Below are 19,682 nucleotides of genomic sequence, written 5' to 3'. Positions count from 1 at the left end.
AAAGTTGCGGCCTGATTGAAACCCATAACAAGTCTCCTGGTCTTCTTGAGGTATACCCAGACAATCTATCCTGTTAAACTCTTCAGACACTTATTACAAAATGTAGATAATAAGCATAAGGCCATTGAATTACTTAGGTCTCCATGCAGGCATAAGGGTCCACCCATTTGGATCTTATTACATGCTTGGACCCTAAAACTGAAAGCAAACCAAAGAATCAGAAATCTCTCTTTTACAATATTTCATGGGACATACTTTTGCTAGATGAAATCAACACCTCCAAGTAAGATTTGCAGATTAAGATACCACAGGTCTAATTCATTTTTTGTAACTGCTTAGTAATCTTTCCAGATGAATTTTTATTTTCTATTCATTACAGCCTAAGTTATGACATATTTTAATCAGCTTTCAGTCTATTTAATGCAGAATATGTACGATTAAATATCAAAACTAAAATAATTACCATCAACATTTCTATATATTCCTGTCCAAAACCCACTTGTCCCTCCTTTATGTGGCTCTGTCTGCTAGAAATTTGGATTCAGCTAAATCTTCTATTGAAACCAAAGTAGCACCTGCAAAACATTAGGAAACAAATAAGTTGTGTCCTGCCATAGAAACCAGTCTCAGGTTATGGCTTTTGATACAGTACAAGGTTCTGTAATAAACGCCCCTGCAATTAATAAGGTGTAGGCGAGTGTATGAATAAAGAATACAGAGGGTTGGAAGACTGTAGGGGAGGGAACAGTGTGGATCCTAAGTGATGTAATCGAAAATAAAGATACGTGGATTTCACTGCAAGCATAATTTGAAAACTTTAGGTTACATCACACAAACAGAGTATTATTTTGAGGCTATTGGAGAAGCATATTTTTATAGACAATATATACCGATGGTTGTCATTCTTGTTTGGCAAGTGAGCCAAAAGTGTGTTATGGAACTCACTATAGTCCATAGTATTTTGCAGCAAATGGTTATAGGATTTGGTTTGTGGGGAATTTTGTGGGCTGGAGATCCAAAAGCGTTGGGGTGAAAAGGGCCTTGATAGGGGCTAGGGATGAAGGGGCTCATTCCCCCGGGCTGGGATAACGTCTCCCTCCTTACCCTGATCTGTGCAGCCTGCAGCTCTGGATGTTGGGAAGCTCTGCAGATGGTCCCACCACCCTGTGAAGCATCACTTTTCCTTTCCCTACCCTGGAATGGAGTGGTGTGGAGGTTGAAGAGCTGCTCTTGGATTGGTTGGTGGTTGAGAGAGGAAGGAGCACGGCACAGGCAACACCATTAGGAAGAAGGAAGAAGAAAGCTGCTTCTTCCTATCCCCCCCCAGATTACTGGTGGGTCCTACTGATGTGTGATTTTGCAGCTTTCAGGCAATGAGTGCAACCCACTTTTGATTGATATAACCACAGTTTGGGAATTTTTTTGCGTGTGCTCCTGTTTCTAAATTTATAAGGACACTGGCCACCAGGAAATTTAGACTAGAAATTAGACGAAGGTTTCTAACCATGAGAGGAGTGACGTTTTGGAACAGCCTTCCAAGGGAAGCAGTGGGGGCAAAAGATCTATCTGGCTTTAAGATTAAACTTGATAAGTTTATGGAGGAGATGGTATGATGGGATAACATGGTTTTGGTAATTAAATATTCATGGTAAATAGGCCCAATGGCCTATGATGGGATATTAGATGGGGTGGGATCCGAGATACCCAGGAAAGAATTTTCTGTAGTATCTGGCTGATGAATCTTGCCCATATGCTCAGGGTTTAGCTGATCGCCATATTTGGGGTTGGGAAGGAATTTTCCTCCAGGGCAGATTGGAAGAGGCCCTGGAGGTTTTTCGCCTTCCTCTGTAGCATGGGGCACAGGTCACTTGCTGGAGGATTCTCTGCTCCTTGAAGTCTTTAAACTACGATTTGAGGACTTCAAAAGCACAGATATAGGTGTGAGGTTTTTTGCAGGAGTGGTGGGTGAAATTCTGTGGCCTGCGTTGTGCAGGAGGTCAGACTAGATGATCATAATAGTCCCTTCTGACCTAAATATCTATGAATCTATAAAATGGTTTCGGCCAAAAACTGAGGTTTGCATTTATGATTTTAAAATAAAATGATGAAATGTGATGATAGAAACCCAAACCTAAGAGCATTGTAGCAGTACATACATGCATTAGAACCAAAGAGCAGAGATGACTATAAATGTCAAGGGAAACTGAACAGCTTAGTTTCATTGTCTAAGGTGAGTGAAATGCAAAAAGCAAGCAAACAGCAATAATGGTGGAAAGTAAATTAAATGTTAAAATTCTTTGTCTTTACACACAAAGGTTTTACCATATTAGTAATACAATTAAGAATTTTTAAATGTGAATTTTATGTGAACAGTAAAGTCTGACCTTTTAATAAAAGAATATACTCACCTAATCAAATGCATTCGGTAAAGGATTCAGCCCGGCTGGTACTATGGGCATTAAAGAAGTAGCAATGGTCACAAAAAGGAATCCAAGATATGTGGTTTGTTGATTTAGGACATTTCCCAGGGAGTTGTGGAGGATCAGTAGGAGCTATAACTGTTAAGAAACAGTTAAGAAACTAAAGTCAAAGGGAATTTTGCTATTGACTACAATGACTTCAAAAATAGCATTTTTAAAAGTTATTTAAAAAGCTGCTAAGCATGTTGTTGTAAGTAGCTACTACTAGCTCAAAAATTATACCAAGCAGCAGAAGCTCCCAATCACAGCTCAACAGCACAATCTAATCTATATAAATTAGAATCTTCATCATCAGTAGAGCTGAGCAAAACTCAGAATTTCAATCCCATGGGAAATTGAGGGGGTTTGCAATTTTGTTTTCTTCTGATTTTTAAATAAATAATAATCGAATATCAACAAATTCATAAGAAAAAAGCCCAAACACAAGACTTTGATAAAGTTGAAATAAATCATTTAATCTTATTGAAACAAATATTTTTTATTTTTTTTTAAAACAAAATTTCAGCAAAATTGACACATTTCTGTAGGCGCTATAGATTTCATTGAATCAGCTTTTCTAACAGGAAAGCTGCCAGCCATAAATTTTCAACCAGTTCCAACCATTACATTGTGTGGAACAATCTTAAACTTGTGAAATATTAGTGTTGCAGCCTCTTGTCACACAGTATACTCTGCAATTAATCATGTCAGGCCACAAATCAGTAATCCTGTCAGTCTGTACATGCCCCTCCCATTGACATTAGTGGGAGTTGCATATGCAGATCAAGCTCAGTGCATGACCTTGAAAAAGAAAAGAAAAGAACCCTACACTCAAGAAATTTAGACTATTAAAGATCCCACATAAGTAACAGAGCATATCATGCAGTCTACAAAAATACATATCAGTCTAAAATCCTTGTATGTGTAGCCCATTCTTAAAGTACCCCTAATCCCCAAGAGTGGTAGAATCCCTTATTCCTCCCTCTTCAGGGGCCTAGTGATCCATTTTAGGATCAATGGGCTCTGTGTTCTTGTGCTCGGGGCTGCCATCTAATGGTCAGGTATGTAAACAAATAAACTACTCCTGTGACCTCTAGGACGCCCTTCCCACAGCCTCTGGTGCAGAGGCATGGGGAGGAGGCCTGGCTGGAGTACAGCATACTCTGGCTATGCTCACAAAGGTTAGAGCAGCCTAGAGGATGTAATTTCAGAACTGCTAAAATCTATGTGATTGGTATATATGATTCTATCATTTGGCTCACAAAGGGATGATAAGTACAGCTTTGCAAACCTTGCAAAAATGAAAACATAAATCATATTTTCAGGTAAATCCAAAATTCCAATGAAACTTTGGGGATGCAAACTCACATGAGCTGAAACACACACCAAAAAGCTTGTTCTGCCAACTTTAGAGCCAAAAATGTGGAGTTGTCCACACTTTTAAACCTCCTGCTGCTATAGCTGAAGGTGATTCTCCTGTAGCTCAAGTGATCTGATTTTCTGAAGCAGAAGAGATTGGGTTCTATTATAGATGATGCCTATATATGCAGTCTATAGAGTCACTACAGTGTGATATTTCTGCTTGTCCCACCAGGGATTTTTTTGCATCCTATAGCACATTAGCCAACTAGAAGTCATTGTTCCCATAGCTAATAGGAGTAACCAGATGGAACTATCCAGGCTACCCTCCAACTGTTGCAGTGTAATGGCATTATTGGGCAGAAAATAGAAGTTTGTGCTACTGTATACACGTTGCCTATTTTGAAGGAACAGAATATTTCCTCCAATAATTTGACTTCACTGATCAGAGCCGCTCCCATAAACTCCTGTTCATTCATTCAACTGGATAAAGAGACTCCATTTTATAGACTTTAAAAATACTGACACTTATCCCAATAATGCACAAGTTCAGTTTGGCTTTAAGGGATGACTTTGAAATTTTATATAACTCATTAGCTGTCTCCTGAGTTCCAAAAAGCAACAGCAATCTGTGTCAATGAGTACTTGTTTGAAAAAAATGCAATATTAATGCAAAATACGGTTATGTACTTGACAGACACAGGTTCTCTCTCTGTTAATATATGTTAAATAGTATATATCGTTGTAAAACCAAATCCAACCTCTAGTGCAGGCTCTCAAATTCCAGGGCACCAAACTAAAACTATTACATTCAATTGCTTACCATCAGACTGTTTACAGACAGAGAAATAATTTTCACCACAAGATGCTGTCTTCCAGGTTCCATCAAGGTCTAGATAGACACAGGCTATTTTCTGGTTTGGTTCCCTTCTAGCCCAATTAGAATACTTGATTCTCCTGTTATCGGTCCATTTGTAATAGCCATCAGTCTAAAGGCAAAACAAACGGAATTAACAAATGGCAGCTCATAGACACAAACATGATACTCTCTGTTTACACTCTAGCTCCTGTTTCAGATCAGAGGATTCATACACATCTCCTGAGGATATATGCAGCCCTATTTTTGCAGGAAACACACATATGCCATTGTTAGTATGACACCATTCAAATGAGTACTGAGCAGGTTTGAGGGTGATGTAGAACAGTGTGCGTTATGCATTTGTAACCCTTCTGCCAGGCGGAGTCAGCAGCAACAAGGGCTGTATTCAGTATCTAGGAGTTTTTCTTAATAATACAAAGTAGAGCCGGATTGAGCCCCACCCAGCAAGCTGGGAAAACTAAAAACCACCCTGAGGCACCTCTCAGAGAAAATACTTCCGCACTCGCAAGCACTGAGTCTGTGTAGAACAAAATAAAGTTTTTATTAAAAAGGAAAAGGGGACCCAGCATTAATTTGGGAAAACACCACAATCACTATTTAAAAGTATGAGACCATAAGCTTCCACCTGTAATACTCCCAACTGTGTTACTGAAAAAACTGCAGCGGACAGAAACTCAAATACAAGAAAAAAGTTCCACAAGCACCACATACCCCTCTGCCCATCCACACTAAATGCGTCTGTCTTTGCACCCACCACAGCCATAACTGCTGGGATAAACAACCATCAAGCAAAGAGTGAGGCTTTTGCTATATCTATTAAATTGCAGCTTCCTCAGAAACAGAAAAGAACTTTCTACAGTCTTTGCCATCTGAACCACATTTCCTAGACTTCCCCTCCAACTGCTGATCAGCTTTCCTCACCCCATTTCTATTGCTCCCCTTTTCTACTCACTACTTCTTTCTCCTACTATGGCTTCCTCGCTACTCTAGCTTCTTCTCAGGATAGCTTTGAAGGACAGGGACATAGAAGAGTTAGGGATACTCAGTTTGAGACCATCAAGAGTGTACCTATTAAAGCCCTATAAAATGGATAAGGTCAAAATTTAAAGGAAAGTTCAAGCTCTATTTGGAGTGGCAGCGTACTATTCAAACCTCTCCCCTGTTTCATGTTCTTACCACATTGCTGTTGAGACCAATCCATGCAGGCTCTCCAAACTGCAACACATATAACCACAGGAGTAAAGCACTATAGTGATCCAAAATGCTGGCAAGTTCTAAAGATTTTTCCTTGCAGTTGTTTCGTGCCTCTTCCCAATTCATTTTGGAGCGGACAATTGAATAGCTACTGTTACCATAATGAATAATGTCTGAGGTTGGAATTGCTGGGGAATGAAATAAATCAGTGTCTGTTGTTTTGGGGGGGGGGGGGGGACAATGAAAAATTTTGCAGGCCCGGATAGTTGTACCATTGCCCCACAAATAAATGCAGTATTACAAAACTTAAGTGGGACAGGACAAGCAATAAGTGAAAATCATTCCTCATTTACAACCCAAAGAAATATAAAAAATATGTTTTGATGAATTGTATTTGCGGTTCAAATCTAGAGCTATGGATCCATACCTACTTTAGGTCACAAGTGAAAATGAGCTGGGTGCTTGTGACAGGATGGATTTCCCTCCAACCAGCTGTGAAATTCACCCTATACAGACACCACTTAAATCCTCAAAATATGAGTACACAGGGGTGGGGCAAATTGCTTCCTAAATGGACAAGCAAAACAAACAAATAAATACAGGTTTCAGAGTAGCAGCCGTGTTAGCAGTCGTGTTAGTTAGTCACAAGTACTCCTTTTCTTTAAACAAATAAATATTTATTCTTCCCTTTCCAGAGTTTAATCCTATCAAAAAACTTTGGGGTACAAACAGAAAACCAAACCATCTCTGGTCATGAGAGGCTCAAAACTAGAAAAACCAGCTGCAGGCATGAGGCACAGAAGTAGAGTTTTGCAGAGAAGTTTACTGAGGCCTTGTCTATACTATTGGGGTAAGTCAACCTAAGTTATGCTACTCCAGCTATGTTAATAACGTAACTGGAGTCGATGTAGCTTAGGTCAACTTATCCCGGTGTCTTCACTGCAGTACATCGACGGGAGACACTCTCCCATCGACTTACTTACTCTTCTCGGGGAGCTGAAGTACCGGAGTGGACCAGAGAGCACTCTGCCATCGATTTAGCAGGTCTTCATTAGACCCCCTAAATTGACACCCGCTGGATCGATTTCAGCAAAGTTGCTCTCCTAAGTAGTGACAACAAGCCCATCGACTCATAGATTTTAAGGCCAAACATTATACCTTCCCATGCAATGCCAGTTAAATTACAGCAAATTTCTTTTTGTAATTGCAGCAAAGAAACCCAACAATGCCATGAACAATGGTATGGTATTTCAATATTATGAAAACAGTAATTACTTATTAGCTTTTATTATAGTTCAGCGCGTTGACATAAACCCTACCTATTTTCCCAGGACAAGAAGTTCAAATGTGATTTTAAGTTCTTCAGTTTTAGGGTGTTCAACGTGAGACCTCTTCAATGGTGCTGATCACCAGCCCTCTGAAAATCACATCCTTTTGAGGGGTCTCAAGATGGGCACCCAAAAATTCAGGCACCCAAAATTATTAGTCACTTCTGAAAATTTTGGCTACAACTTACAGATGGGAAAAATGAAATAATAACCTTTTCCCTTTTCACTCAAATCTGGAGTGAAATCTACTCTTCTTGGGTAAAACCTGACTATTCAGACTCTGTGCAAATGAGTTGGAGGTGAAATCCAACCTCACGTCAGAGCGATAACATAGGGTACCCGTGGACAGCTATTCCATCTAGAATTCCTGGGCTGTGACAGAAGATGCAGCTTCTTGGCACCAGATGCTTGAGGTATTGACAGCTACAGTATCTGTGTAAACGAGGAACTCTAGAACTCAGAGGGGTTATTAAATGTGCTTTAAATTAGACGGCTGATAAAATTAAACTCACTGCTGTCCATCTGGCAAATATAGCTATTGTTCTGCTGACAATCATTGTTTCCCCAGTTCCCTTCCTCTCCTACCGATCTCTTCATCATTGCAATACAGTCAGTCTAGGGACAAAGGATACATGAATTAATAAAACTGAAAAAAATGCTGGCAAAATAATAGAGGTCACTTATTTATAATCAGACCTAATAATTTTTTTTCTGCTCTAATTTTGATTCTGTGGCATAGTGTATATAAAATGACCTTTTTTAAGAAAAGGAAACAAATATTTAAAACTCTGGGAGGAGGTGGGTTAAATATAAGTATTTTCTTAAAAAGCAAAAATGCACTTCAGGGCTTGCATTTGATGGGTACAAGAGCTTTTGTCAAGTGCTGGCAATCCCTTACAATGCACCCAGACTACTACAGTATTATCATACAACCTGTAGTGTAAGAGACAATAATGCAAAGTTAAAAAAAAAACATACTGGGCCACACTGAGTATTTGCAATGAATATAACTCTATTAAAGCACCATGCTACTATAGTTCTGGATTTCTGCAAAAAAAAAGATTTGCAATCAGAACTGCTACTACATGGAGACAATGTAAAAAACCTAAACCCTCCTTTTGCAGTACTGCCTTCTGCGGCAGTCGATGTTTTCTTTGAATGAAATGATGCTAAATAAGAGACATGTTGAACTGGTTGCATAAAGCTTGACTCTGCTCCCCAGGTTATGGTGGTTTAGTCATATTTGTTCTTTTACCTCCTGTGTAATAAATGTCCAGTCAACATGTATGTAACGATCTCTAAATGGGAAATTCATGGCCCACTTTGCATAGTCAAATAAACTCCCATCTGTCCAAAGATAACAGTCCTCCTCGTTAATGTCATTCAGTCCAATCCAGGTTTCAGCCATGACATCCTTTAAATGGAAGGTGAGGAAGGCTGCAGAAAACCCAGAGGTATATGTTTTACAAAAAGGGATTCCTTTTCTCCAATCTCTGAAGACACCAGCATGCCCAAAACTTGAACAATGGTAAAAAAAAAATAATAAAAATAAAATTACTGCTCAACTATTGAATTAAAAAACTTGCAAATGCTACATTTTATAACTTTAGATTATTGCCTGATGGTGAGATTGAAAGGAATGTCTGTTACAAAAACAGTAACTTAAAAGAGATAGGAGGATTCAATTAAGAAAAGTACAAGTAAAGGTTTTCAGTATAAAAAGTCCAACCACAGCCCCCTGGAAGAAGATACAGTAATAACAGTACAGCCACAACACAGGTAATTTGTACCCCCCTCCCCCACCTAGGAACTGCTGTTCAGTACCCTATGCATAGTGTTCAGAGTAGCAGCCGTGTTAGTCTGTATTCGCAAAAAGAAAAGGAGGACTTGTGGTACCTTAGAGACTAACACATTTATTTGAGCATAAGCTTTCGTGAGCTACAGCTCACTTCATCGGATCATCTGTAGCTCACGAAAGCTTATGCTCAAATAAATTGGTTAGTCTCTACGGTGCCACAAGTCCTCCTGTTCTTTTTATGCATAGTGTGTTACAGAAGACATGCAAGTACTATGGTGATGCATGCTAGTATAGAATTTTAAGTTAGGTAGGTGTGATACATTGTTCTCAAAGTAGTTTTCATTAATTCTTATATTAACTATTAGTGGCAAAGGCAGCACAATTTACTGGAGCAGCCTCAAAATTACAGCTTTCACCTACATTTATGATTGTTAGAAATGGGTTGATGTCTCATCTAGTACCAAAGGGACCAGATATTATACCTTGCACTTGTTTGTTATGTAAAGAAGCCAGGTTTCCTCCTAACTTTATGCAAGTGTTTCGTGCAGCATGCCAAGTCAGTCTCTCTGCTTCGCTGGAGCCGAATATTTTATAACACTGTCGGGGGGAAATGAGACATTTTACTGTAAAGTGCCAAAGAAAGCATAAACCATGAGATTTGACCCAGTCCTAGTGCACATGCATACTGAGCACAAAGAGTGGGGGAATGTTTGTAATGCCAGATAAAAAGGGGTGGAGCTGGCAGGGTGTGCAGTACTTCCACCCCAACAGGCCATCCAAGATGGGCATTGGAGAACAACTTATGATTTAGAAGGTCTATTGATAAAGGACATTGATTTCAGGGGTGATCTAGGAGGAGTGAATTCTTTATGAGCGTTCAAGCCTGAACTATGTCTGGTCCAAGTTCATCAGTGAGGTTAGGCAATAATTGTAGGATAAGGTGAAATATAATAATCAATGTCCAAAGGGGAGAAGGAACTGAACAATACTATGTAGACTGGGTTAAATCCAGGCCTGTTTTGGCAGCACCCTGGTGGTTGCTGTTTATCAATTGGGAGAGAGTTGTAATCTAGTGGACAGAGCACTGGTCTGGGATTTAGGAAACCTATGTTCTGTTCCTGGCTCTGCTACTAGCCTGCTAGCTGACCTTGGGCAAATAATTTCACCTCTCTGGGCCTTAGTTTCCCGACCTGTAAGAATGGGGATAATAGTATTAACTTCCCTTGCAAAGTGCTTTGAGAGCTACTGAAGAAAACTGCTATATAAGAGTTAGGTTTTATTATGATGATGTTGTAAAAAACTGTTTTCTTTTATATGTACTTAGCCTTTAAAGATCTAGGAATGTGCTGTCTGCTGGAGGCAGCTGCTATTTTGGTTATGTCTACACTTATAGAGATGTGTAGAAAGCAGACTCTGCATGGCCCCTAGCATGGGTATAAAGAGCAGTGTAGACAGTGGTGCACTGCTTAGGTGAGTAAAGATGCATCAGAACCTTATGGTACATACCCTAAACAGCTCTCTACTTACTCAAGCAGTGCCTCCCCATGCCTACCCTGCTTTATTTAAGCAGTGTAGTGTCCCTCTGCCTTCCTGTGACAGAGCTTTTCCCAGCCACAGAGAAAGACTCCAACAGCAGGGAAAGGCTCCACCAGGGGTGAGGTAGTGGGGAAAAGCTCCGGCAGCTCCTTTCCCCCCACCTCCCTCTTGCCAGAACCTTTCCCAGCTGCCTCCCCACTGCCAGGTCCTTTCGCTGCCACATGGAGCTACACACCGCAGCATAGACATAGCCTGCTTTTCACTGGGGTATGCAGCTCCATGTACCCTACGTGCCACCGCTGAAAGTGTAGACAAAGTCTCTGAGTTCAGTTCAAATGGAGCCTGTAACAAAGGAGACACACACGATGCTTTCTTACGGAACACATTATCATCTTCATTAATTTGGCTAAAATTCAGAAAAAGAAAATCACTTAGACTGAAAAATTATGAATGCTATTTATCTCTTGAAAATATTATTGTCTAAGGACTGTTTGGAGTGGCAAAAAATAGAAGAATGGTGTAAGAGAAATAAGCAGAGGATTTTACATTTGAGTATTTCAAGTAGGTTTGCTTTAGGATAAGAAAGTGGTCTGCTGTGGAGCAAACTTTGTGTACAGTACCTTTGGCATTTCTGCTTTCCCAGATCTCTTTCAAGTCTGGGTCTCTCATTAGCTTATTAGAATCTTTAGGCCAAAAATTTCAGAGAGTGTAAACCAGCTTATCTGCCTTGAAGTGAAAGGAGCAGTATCAATTTACTTCTGCTGAGCTCTGACCCATTGGGTAATCAATATTTTGTAAAGTTTAATGAACAACTAAATCTTCCCATTCAGTTGGCTTAAGGGATAGTTTGGGCAGTGACCCAGTGAGACACAAAATGAGAAGAAGGTTTTTCATTCAGTGCATATATATTTAGCAGGAAGATCTGACTATCTTCCAGTAATGCTGATACAAAAAGTTATTTCCCTGATTTGTTTGAGTGCTCATTGACTGAAGAGGTATATTTTTCTTAATGAAACTTGCTGCTTCCCTTTTTTCCTGCCCTAGTATAAGGGGAGTAGTTCCTTATTTTCATGTTCTTGTGGTCATGTGTATTTCCATTTACCACAGCAAGGGAACAAAGTAGTATTTTCACAAAAAGGTTTAATATTTGTTTTCCTTGTCAGCTATTAGTTTGCTGATATTTAAGATGACAATATTAAGGTATCCTGCTATTTATTTAAAGTGGACCTAATGCATTTTTTCCAGTTCACCCTCATTCACAAAACTGTTTAGACTTTCTACTCAATAGAACAGCTGGAATTTTCATTCACGAAACTTGTCTAAAACAAACCCAGATAGCAGAAAAAAGAAGAACAACTTTGGTTTAGGACTACTAACAGATACAAAAATCACTCCTCTGTTAAAGGCACTTAAAGCGCCCAACGTAATTTGTTAGAGATTTAAATATAAGTATGATATCACCAAAACGGCCCAGCCATCCAGTTAGAATGCAGCTTTCTGTATAGAACGATATAAGATAAAATAATAATTCATTTGTTTCATATTTAATTTCCCTGAAAAATACTGTAGATGTTTGTTACTGTACCTTATTATTAAACAAAAGCCAGGTTTCAGGACATCCTCCCAGAGGAGAAGGTGCTGTTGGAGCAAATTCTGAGTGAGTAGAATGGTTGTGCCTTTCACAGATAAAGGCATTTTTAATACCACAGTTTATGTCATTCCAAAAGCCTGGAAATAAATTAAATAGAGAAAATCACTTTCGGAGATTGACATTTGTAGTATCACCCTCAGAACGGTGAGCCTCCAACATTGTCAGTTAAACAGAATTGAGATTTCTTTGGAGGTGAACCGAGCAACAGCTCCACCCCACCCCCATCACAACTCATTCCTTAACATTTATCGAAAAATATTGTCACATTACTCACCAAAATCTTTGTTCATGACCACGCAGTTTTCATCATTATTTGCAAAATTGGGTTCGTTTGGGGCCCAGGCTACATAGTTCACTGGGGTTCCATCCATCCAGCTACAAGAAACAGTATGATGGTAGCTACTGGATATCTAGCCTTATAATTGTTTTAGCATTACAGGAATCATTTGGCAAAAAAATTTGAGAGAAATACCATTCGCAATAGTGGGAGTTACATGGTGAAAGCCCTAAGCATCAAGTAGCGGACATAGTCTTTATTCATTATTATTTATTGTTTGTATCATCGTATCACCTATAGGTCACAACCTTTTGCTCCATTTTACTAGTACAGCCACATATATAGTAAAAGTCAGGCTCTTCCCTAAAAGCTGAGAAAGCCTGAAACTTCAAGCTCTCACCAGCGTGCCAGTCACCCCTTTGTTCCCTCAATATGTTAGTGCTGGCGTGGGAGCATGTCACTGCACATTTGGTCTTCATTTGCTTTCTTTCTATTTGGCATGCTGGTGTGGAAGAATGAACTTACTTCTAGCAGCTCATTTGACCTCCCCTCCTCTTAATTCTCCAGTGAGAGCGAGGGAGCTGGCATTGACAATGCCTCTCCTCCCCTCCCATCTGCTCCAGAAAACCCTTTCCAAGCATGTTTCTAAAACAGTAGTTCTCAAACTGTGGCCCACTGGTGATCCTCAGAGAGCTGTCTGGTCCCATGCTGCAGACTGTCCTTGTTTCCTGCTGAACTGATGGAAGAGGATGATGAAACGAAGACTACATGTAGACAATATGATTGTCCTTTTTGGAACAAAGGAAACCACACTTCTCACACTAAATATGTCCATAGCAAGGGGCACAAACCCCAAGAATGAGAATCTGCAGAGTGTGGCATCTTTTGGAGGAACAACTTAACATAATACAAACAAACTGATGAACTTTAACACATGGACTTGACTTGCTCACATTTCCCCCCAAAATTCAGGAAATGAAAAAGAAAAAATTTTGTTTATCTAACACTGGAAAACCATTTACACACAGACTTTGCTGCTGAAACTAAGTCTAGAGTAAATTTTTGCAACAGAGTTAGCAATCCTGGAAATGGAATACCTAAGACACTCAAATATAGCAGTACTAAAGAGCAGTCATTCATTACACATTACACACTTTAAAGTTGCGTCTTTACTTACCTAAATTTTTGATCAAAGCTGACAGTTAGGCCAATGAAATATGAATTCATTCTGTTTTTAGTGTAAATCTAAAACATTAAGAGATTACACTAATTTAAAACAATTTATCTTTTATACTGAGCAGAAAACTAAAAGGGGCTCAGCCATCTTTGCGGTGCTGTTTTCCCCTTCTTTGGATCCAGGATCCATGCTCTGGATAGGAAGCAAAGCCAGGAAGAGTGAGAGTGGGAGGAATGTATAGACCAGGACAGGAATGCATATCATCTCTCTGCTCCTCAGCTCTGCAGAGCTCAGACAGACAAGACAATACAGCCTGGGGCAGTATCTCCCTCTCTACCTCCTCAGCATTTACATACTTTCTCGCTACCCATCAAAAGTAAATAAAATCCTAAAATAAGATTGTGGGCCTGTGCTTTTCTCTGGATCGTTGCCTTTATTTTCTTAACTGCTTTGCTGCATCTCATGCCTGAAGCACTCACGTCAACATCAAATGGTGATTCATTAGGCCATTAAGATCCTGTCCTGCATGCCTGACTCAGTCCAAACTCCCATTATATTTGGAACTTTTGAACCTAACAAGTGGAACAGCAGCAGAGTTCGGAAATTATTATTTTGCACTGCAATTTGGCTGTTAAGAAGCTAATTTAGGTACAAATGTAAATGTAATGCATTAACCATGCTGGACTATTGTACAATTAACTCCTGCTGAGATGTGGTGCAGGTCTGAAGGGACTCACTGCATTCTCTCCAAAGTTTCAGAAGCAGAGCGTGAGGTGCCTCTGGTCACTATATTGAACATATTTTTGAATCAATATCTCTGGTTCTTATATATCTCCACAGAAATTTCCTTTCACTTTCACTGTCAATGACAGCAAGATCTGCAAACTTCTTCTTGCAAATATCCCAAGCTTTCGCCATATGGACATTTTCTGTGCTAAAGTAATATTGCTTGTCTTCATAGATAACCCATCCATCATCAGTGACTTTATAATCTGAAAGATACATAAAAAAGCGGCAAATTCGGTATTTGTATCTGTATTGTACATGTTCTCATCATACAGTTATATTTTTTTCTGGCAACAGGGAAAATACTTACCAAACTTGGTACTTGGTTCAGGTTTTAATGGTATGCCTGTAAAACGAAATATCAGCATAAGCTATGTCTCAAACGCTCATTCAAGTAAATCTATTTTGTGCAGTAGCTAATGACAATGACTTGCAGAAAAAAAAAGGGAATCAAGCATTATCTGATGCACTGTACAGTTTTTTGACATGAACTTCACAAGACTAACATAAAATATATTTATCATTTAGAATAATATCATCGAATAGTTACATCTGAAGAAAACACATGTGGCCCTAAACAGTACTGGGTTGCAATAAGTATGCACTCTGGATGCTACTTTCAGATGTGCTCTAAAATATATTGCCTTAGGCGAAATCCATGGTTCAGAGCCTCAGTGTTCCTACCTAGACAGAAATTAATTATTTTATTAACATTCTACGATACGGTAGCGGTCAGAGCAAGCCATTACAGGCCAGGGTCAGCAGTGATGCCGCCATGTACACCAGTGCAAACCAGACACAAGGATTCAAAGTTTGACACCAATTTTTCATAAATATTACAAGCAATTCTCCGTGTCCTCACTGACTCATGCTATCTTGGTTTGGTTCATGTTAGAAAAGTGGGTTTTTAAGAGATAAAGAGGGTAGGCACTTTGCAGATGAATTCAGGGAAGTCAAACCAAGCAGAGAGGACAGTGTGGAAGATGTCATGGAGATGATTGTTTGAGAAAGTAACAAGGAGGCAGATAAGGTGGGAACATTGGCAGAGTGGGAAGGAGGTGATGCAAAGCCTGACACAGGAGGATAGGTTGTAAGCAGTGCTTAATTTGTAATGAAAGAGGTACCGGGGCTCAAGCAATTTTTTTACATTCATAACTTATGCAGTAGGCCCAGAGGTGCTGGGACTATGAACTGCCAAGCCTAGAGGTGCCGGGGCTCAGTGCAGGCTAGCACTGGTTATAAGTGCTAGATTTACATAAAGCCCCAAAGCCTGGCTCTAACAGAAATTCTCACAGTTAGAACAGTTCTAATGTCCTTGTTAGAAAGTGGACAACGAGGAAGAAACCATCCTGTCCCTTGCCCCAGGTCTGGCCCCTTGAAAATACTTCTTTCTTCAGTATGCCTTGTGGGGGTTTTGCTCAAAGGCCATTATTTTCGCTGTTACCTTTCTTCCTTCCTTCTCTGATTTTGTTTGAGGGGAAGATTTTATGAAATAGTATGAATGAGGAACAGACGTTCTTTAGGTTATTGCTTCAATTTGGGTTCTAACAGTCAAATAACCTCAAGTTTGCCCTGTAGTGATGGCATACAATCAAAACAGGATTATGTATTGTTTATGGTCCCTGATAAAGATAAAAGTGATTTATAATTATTTTAGGTTTTTTTCATATTTTTCCCCACATGGTGACATTACTGGGCAGAGTTAAGGTTGTTTCGGTGCCTTAATTGTGCATTTTCCAACCTTATCATATTTGGATTTTTTTTAAGTGTCACTTGAACTCTGAATTTCCTAGATTTGTAATGCTTGGTTTGAACACAATTACAATATCCCTGAAATCTAGTTTCTCTAAATTACTCTAAAGTTCTCAGAGTAACAGCCGTGTTAGTCTGTATTCGCAAAAAGAAAAGGAGTACTTGTGGCACCTTAGAGACTAACCAATTTATTAGAGCATAAGCTTTCGTGAGCTACAGCTCACTTCATCAGATGCATATCGTGGAAACTGCAGCAGACTTTATATATACACAGAGAATATGAACCAATACCTCCTCCCACCCCACTGTCCTGCTGGTAATAGCTTATCTAAAGTGATCATCAGGTGGGCCATTTCCAGCACAAATCCAGGTTTTCTCACCCTCCACCCCCCCACACAAATTCACTCTCCTGCTGGTGATAGCACCATCTCTAAGGTGCCACAAGTACTCCTTTTCTAAAGTTCTCCTATCCTTAGCTCCATCTTAACCTAGTTGGTTTTGTCTTATTTTTAAAAATCACTCAGAATCTCACACATGAACAGTAACCAAGGAACTCAAAGAGGGTGTTTCCATTGAGCTGAAGATATGCACTAGCAACCTAAAGTGATTTTTTCTTTGTTTTAACTCTCAAGGGTGATTTGCCAGTGCAAAACAGCCAGAGCCACTGATTAATTGCGATGAGTTTACATGTGCTTCACATTGCTAGAGTATGCAAAACAGCTAAAGAATTTTCTGTAGTATCTGGCTGGTGAATCTTGCCCATATGCTCAGGGTTTAGCTGATCGCCATATTTGGGGTCGGGAAGGAATTTTCCTCCAGGGCAGATTGCAAGAGGCCCTGGAGGTTTTTCGCCTTCCTCTGTAGCATGGGGCACGGGTCACTTGCTGGAGGATTCTCTGCTCCTTGAAGTCTTTAAACCACGATTTGAGGACTTCAATAGCTCAAACATAGGTGAGAGGTTTTTCGCAGGAGTGGGTGGATGAGATTCTGTGGCCTGCGTTGTGCAGACTAGATGATCATAATGGTTCCTTCTGACCTTAGTATCTATGAATCTATAAAGCATACTGGTGGATCTGGCTCTCAATTTACAACCGACATTGGTTTAGAACGTTGTGTTACTGTGTGAAAAGAGGGTGCTGAGCCTCAGAGTCCCAACATCTCTGCCGTTTATGGGCTCCCCCTATATTTATGTTTCAGCAGTTCCCCGGGCAGTGCTGCAATATAAATAATAATGGTGATTGTACAAAATATAATATCAATACGCTTCTTTATAAACTTTTACAATCCCTTCCTTAGGGAACAGTATGTTAAGACACTGCATGAGCAATATTGTATCTTACAAAAGACAGTCCCTTGGTCAAACCAAGGCCAAACAAAAGAGTTAAAATTACAAAATCCAGGAATTGATAACAGAACTGCTATCCTCTCTCTGCAGTGATCCAAAAGTGATAGAATAATAGTACTTGTTCATAACAACGTTTACTTCTTTTCATTTTATTTCTGAGAGGTCATCCAAGATGAAGATGAACTGCTCAGGGCTTCCGCCCACAGTTTCTCAAATCCTCGTCAGCCTTGTTGAGAACTGATGAACACATACCATCCAAAACATAGCATTCAGAATGCTAAAAAGGGGCTGCAAAGGATATGCTTGCTCAATTGGTGCACAGAAGCCAATATTCTGATGACATCGTTGTCATGAGCAATTTACTAGAAAGATAACTTTGATTAACCAGATGACAAATGGTTTTTAAAGTGACAGTCCAATACATCTCCTGGTGTTCTAGAATAGTCTTTTTGTCAGGATGGACCTCAAGGGTTCAGAAGTTTCATCTCCTGTTGGGCAGCTGCTGCCATCCCTCACCTCACCCTCAGCCAGTTTCTTGTGTGCTCCCAGCTTTCCTTTTATTTTAGGGACATTAGTAGTAGGTGCTTTCAAACTAGCCTGTACCATGGCTGACATAGTCCCTCTCTTCTCTTTCAGACAGGTTCTGGTGCCCATGCCCTCTGCTTATGTATTCAAATACTCAACTGAGGGGAGGGGGCAGAAATTCTACCCACAACCTGGGGGGAGGAGAAATTAGGCAGAGGGTCAAAATAAGCTAAATATTTATTTCATTTAGTATTTGTTTCAATATCGGTCATTTATTCCTATAACCCTTATTTCTCTGAATACCTGCATTTCTAGGGAAACAGCACCTCGTGGTACCACTCACTTTTGGGTTTTGCTAGAGTGTGGGTGACACTGGGGCAACTTGTGAGCCACGTGACAAAGTGGGCTTTGGGGTCAGTCATGTTGCCACAATGACCTTTTGCGGATTTTCTACTGCTGAGAGCCCTGCCCCTTGGACAATGTTGGTGTAAGCTAAATCAACCTCGATTTTTCCTCCTTATCAGAGCAAGTGATTTTTACACCAACTGGTCACTTTTATTATATTCTTAGACAATATAAAACAGAGAGCTACTTTTGCTTAAGGAAATCGAAGCTCTATACCTCCTGCCTTCCAACTCTCCTTTGGACAAAATGGATCCAGATAAAGGGAGGAGATAAGAAAAAGAGATACTTCTCTTAAAGATCAGAGGGGTAGCCATGTTAGTCTGGATATGTAAAAGCAGCAGAGTCCGGTGGCACCTTATAGACTAACAGACGTATTGGAGCATAAGCTTTTGTGAGTGAATACCCACTTCGTCGGACATGCATCCGACGAAGTGGGTATTCACTCACGAAAGCTTATGCTCCAATACGTCTGTTAGTCTATAAGGTGCCACATAACTCTTTGCTCCTCTTAAAGAGATAGGCATCCTTGCACTGCAAACCTTTTCAATATATGGGATAGGGAGGTAAGGCCACAGGTAAAATACAAGGGACTTTTTTTGACCTTCTGTACCATTTAGTTAAGAGATCAGAATTCATGTCCTTGCTCTTTATCTACTGTGTTCCCTTCCTATGCTTTCACACAAAGAGTGATTCTTAGTGTCACACCTATTTTTAATTTTAGTTAGTCCAACAAACTGACTGTACTTTGTTTATATTTCTCTAATTAAATAGAGCAGTAGTCCTACCTTTTTTTATTTCACAAATCCAATTAAGTAAGCGTTCACAATACAAGTCATTCCACTGCATTGTTGGACTTCCCTCAAACATTCCACAATGTTCAATTCCTTTGTCATTACTAGGTTCTTCTTCATTCCAGTTTTCATAAATCACCTATGATGGAAACACAGTTCTATTACGAGTTACTTCTATATGAAGGAGAATAATTGTGAACTGCACTGTTAAAAAGCCTCAGGGGTTGTTCCTCCTAAGTGTTTAATTTCTGAGGCCAGTAGGATCAAGAAGTGTTGTGGAACCAATAAGCTCAGCCCTTGTACAGAGGGAGATGAACACCTTATATTATACGCACACTGATATAGCTGAAAAGGGGAACCCTGATGGGCTGAAGAAATTATATCTACTCTTCTTCATCAAGTAGTTGGTAGCTATAGGG

General features: G+C 39.8%; 1 protein-coding gene across 1 annotated transcript in view; it reads right to left on the bottom strand.

Moving 5' to 3' along the window:
• The window catches only part of LOC140906176 (macrophage mannose receptor 1-like), a 56,789-nt gene that overhangs the window by 2,066 nt on the left and 35,041 nt on the right, over positions 1-19,682 (bottom strand). The window contains 14 exon segments of the mRNA XM_073329674.1: positions 464-525; positions 527-575; positions 2,409-2,558; positions 4,642-4,807; positions 5,875-6,104; positions 7,733-7,835; positions 8,476-8,657; positions 9,501-9,615; positions 12,140-12,282; positions 12,480-12,580; positions 13,660-13,712; positions 14,473-14,651; positions 14,756-14,791; positions 19,258-19,402. Of these exon segments, the coding sequence (XP_073185775.1) occupies positions 464-525; positions 527-575; positions 2,409-2,558; positions 4,642-4,807; positions 5,875-6,104; positions 7,733-7,835; positions 8,476-8,657; positions 9,501-9,615; positions 12,140-12,282; positions 12,480-12,580; positions 13,660-13,712; positions 14,473-14,651; positions 14,756-14,791; positions 19,258-19,402 (1,714 nt within the window).

This window comes from Lepidochelys kempii, chromosome 2, assembly GCF_965140265.1.
Source record: "Lepidochelys kempii isolate rLepKem1 chromosome 2, rLepKem1.hap2, whole genome shotgun sequence".
In the NCBI taxonomy this organism is placed as follows: domain Eukaryota; kingdom Metazoa; phylum Chordata; order Testudines; family Cheloniidae; genus Lepidochelys; species Lepidochelys kempii.
This window is presented reverse-complemented; position numbering and strand designations above follow the sequence as displayed.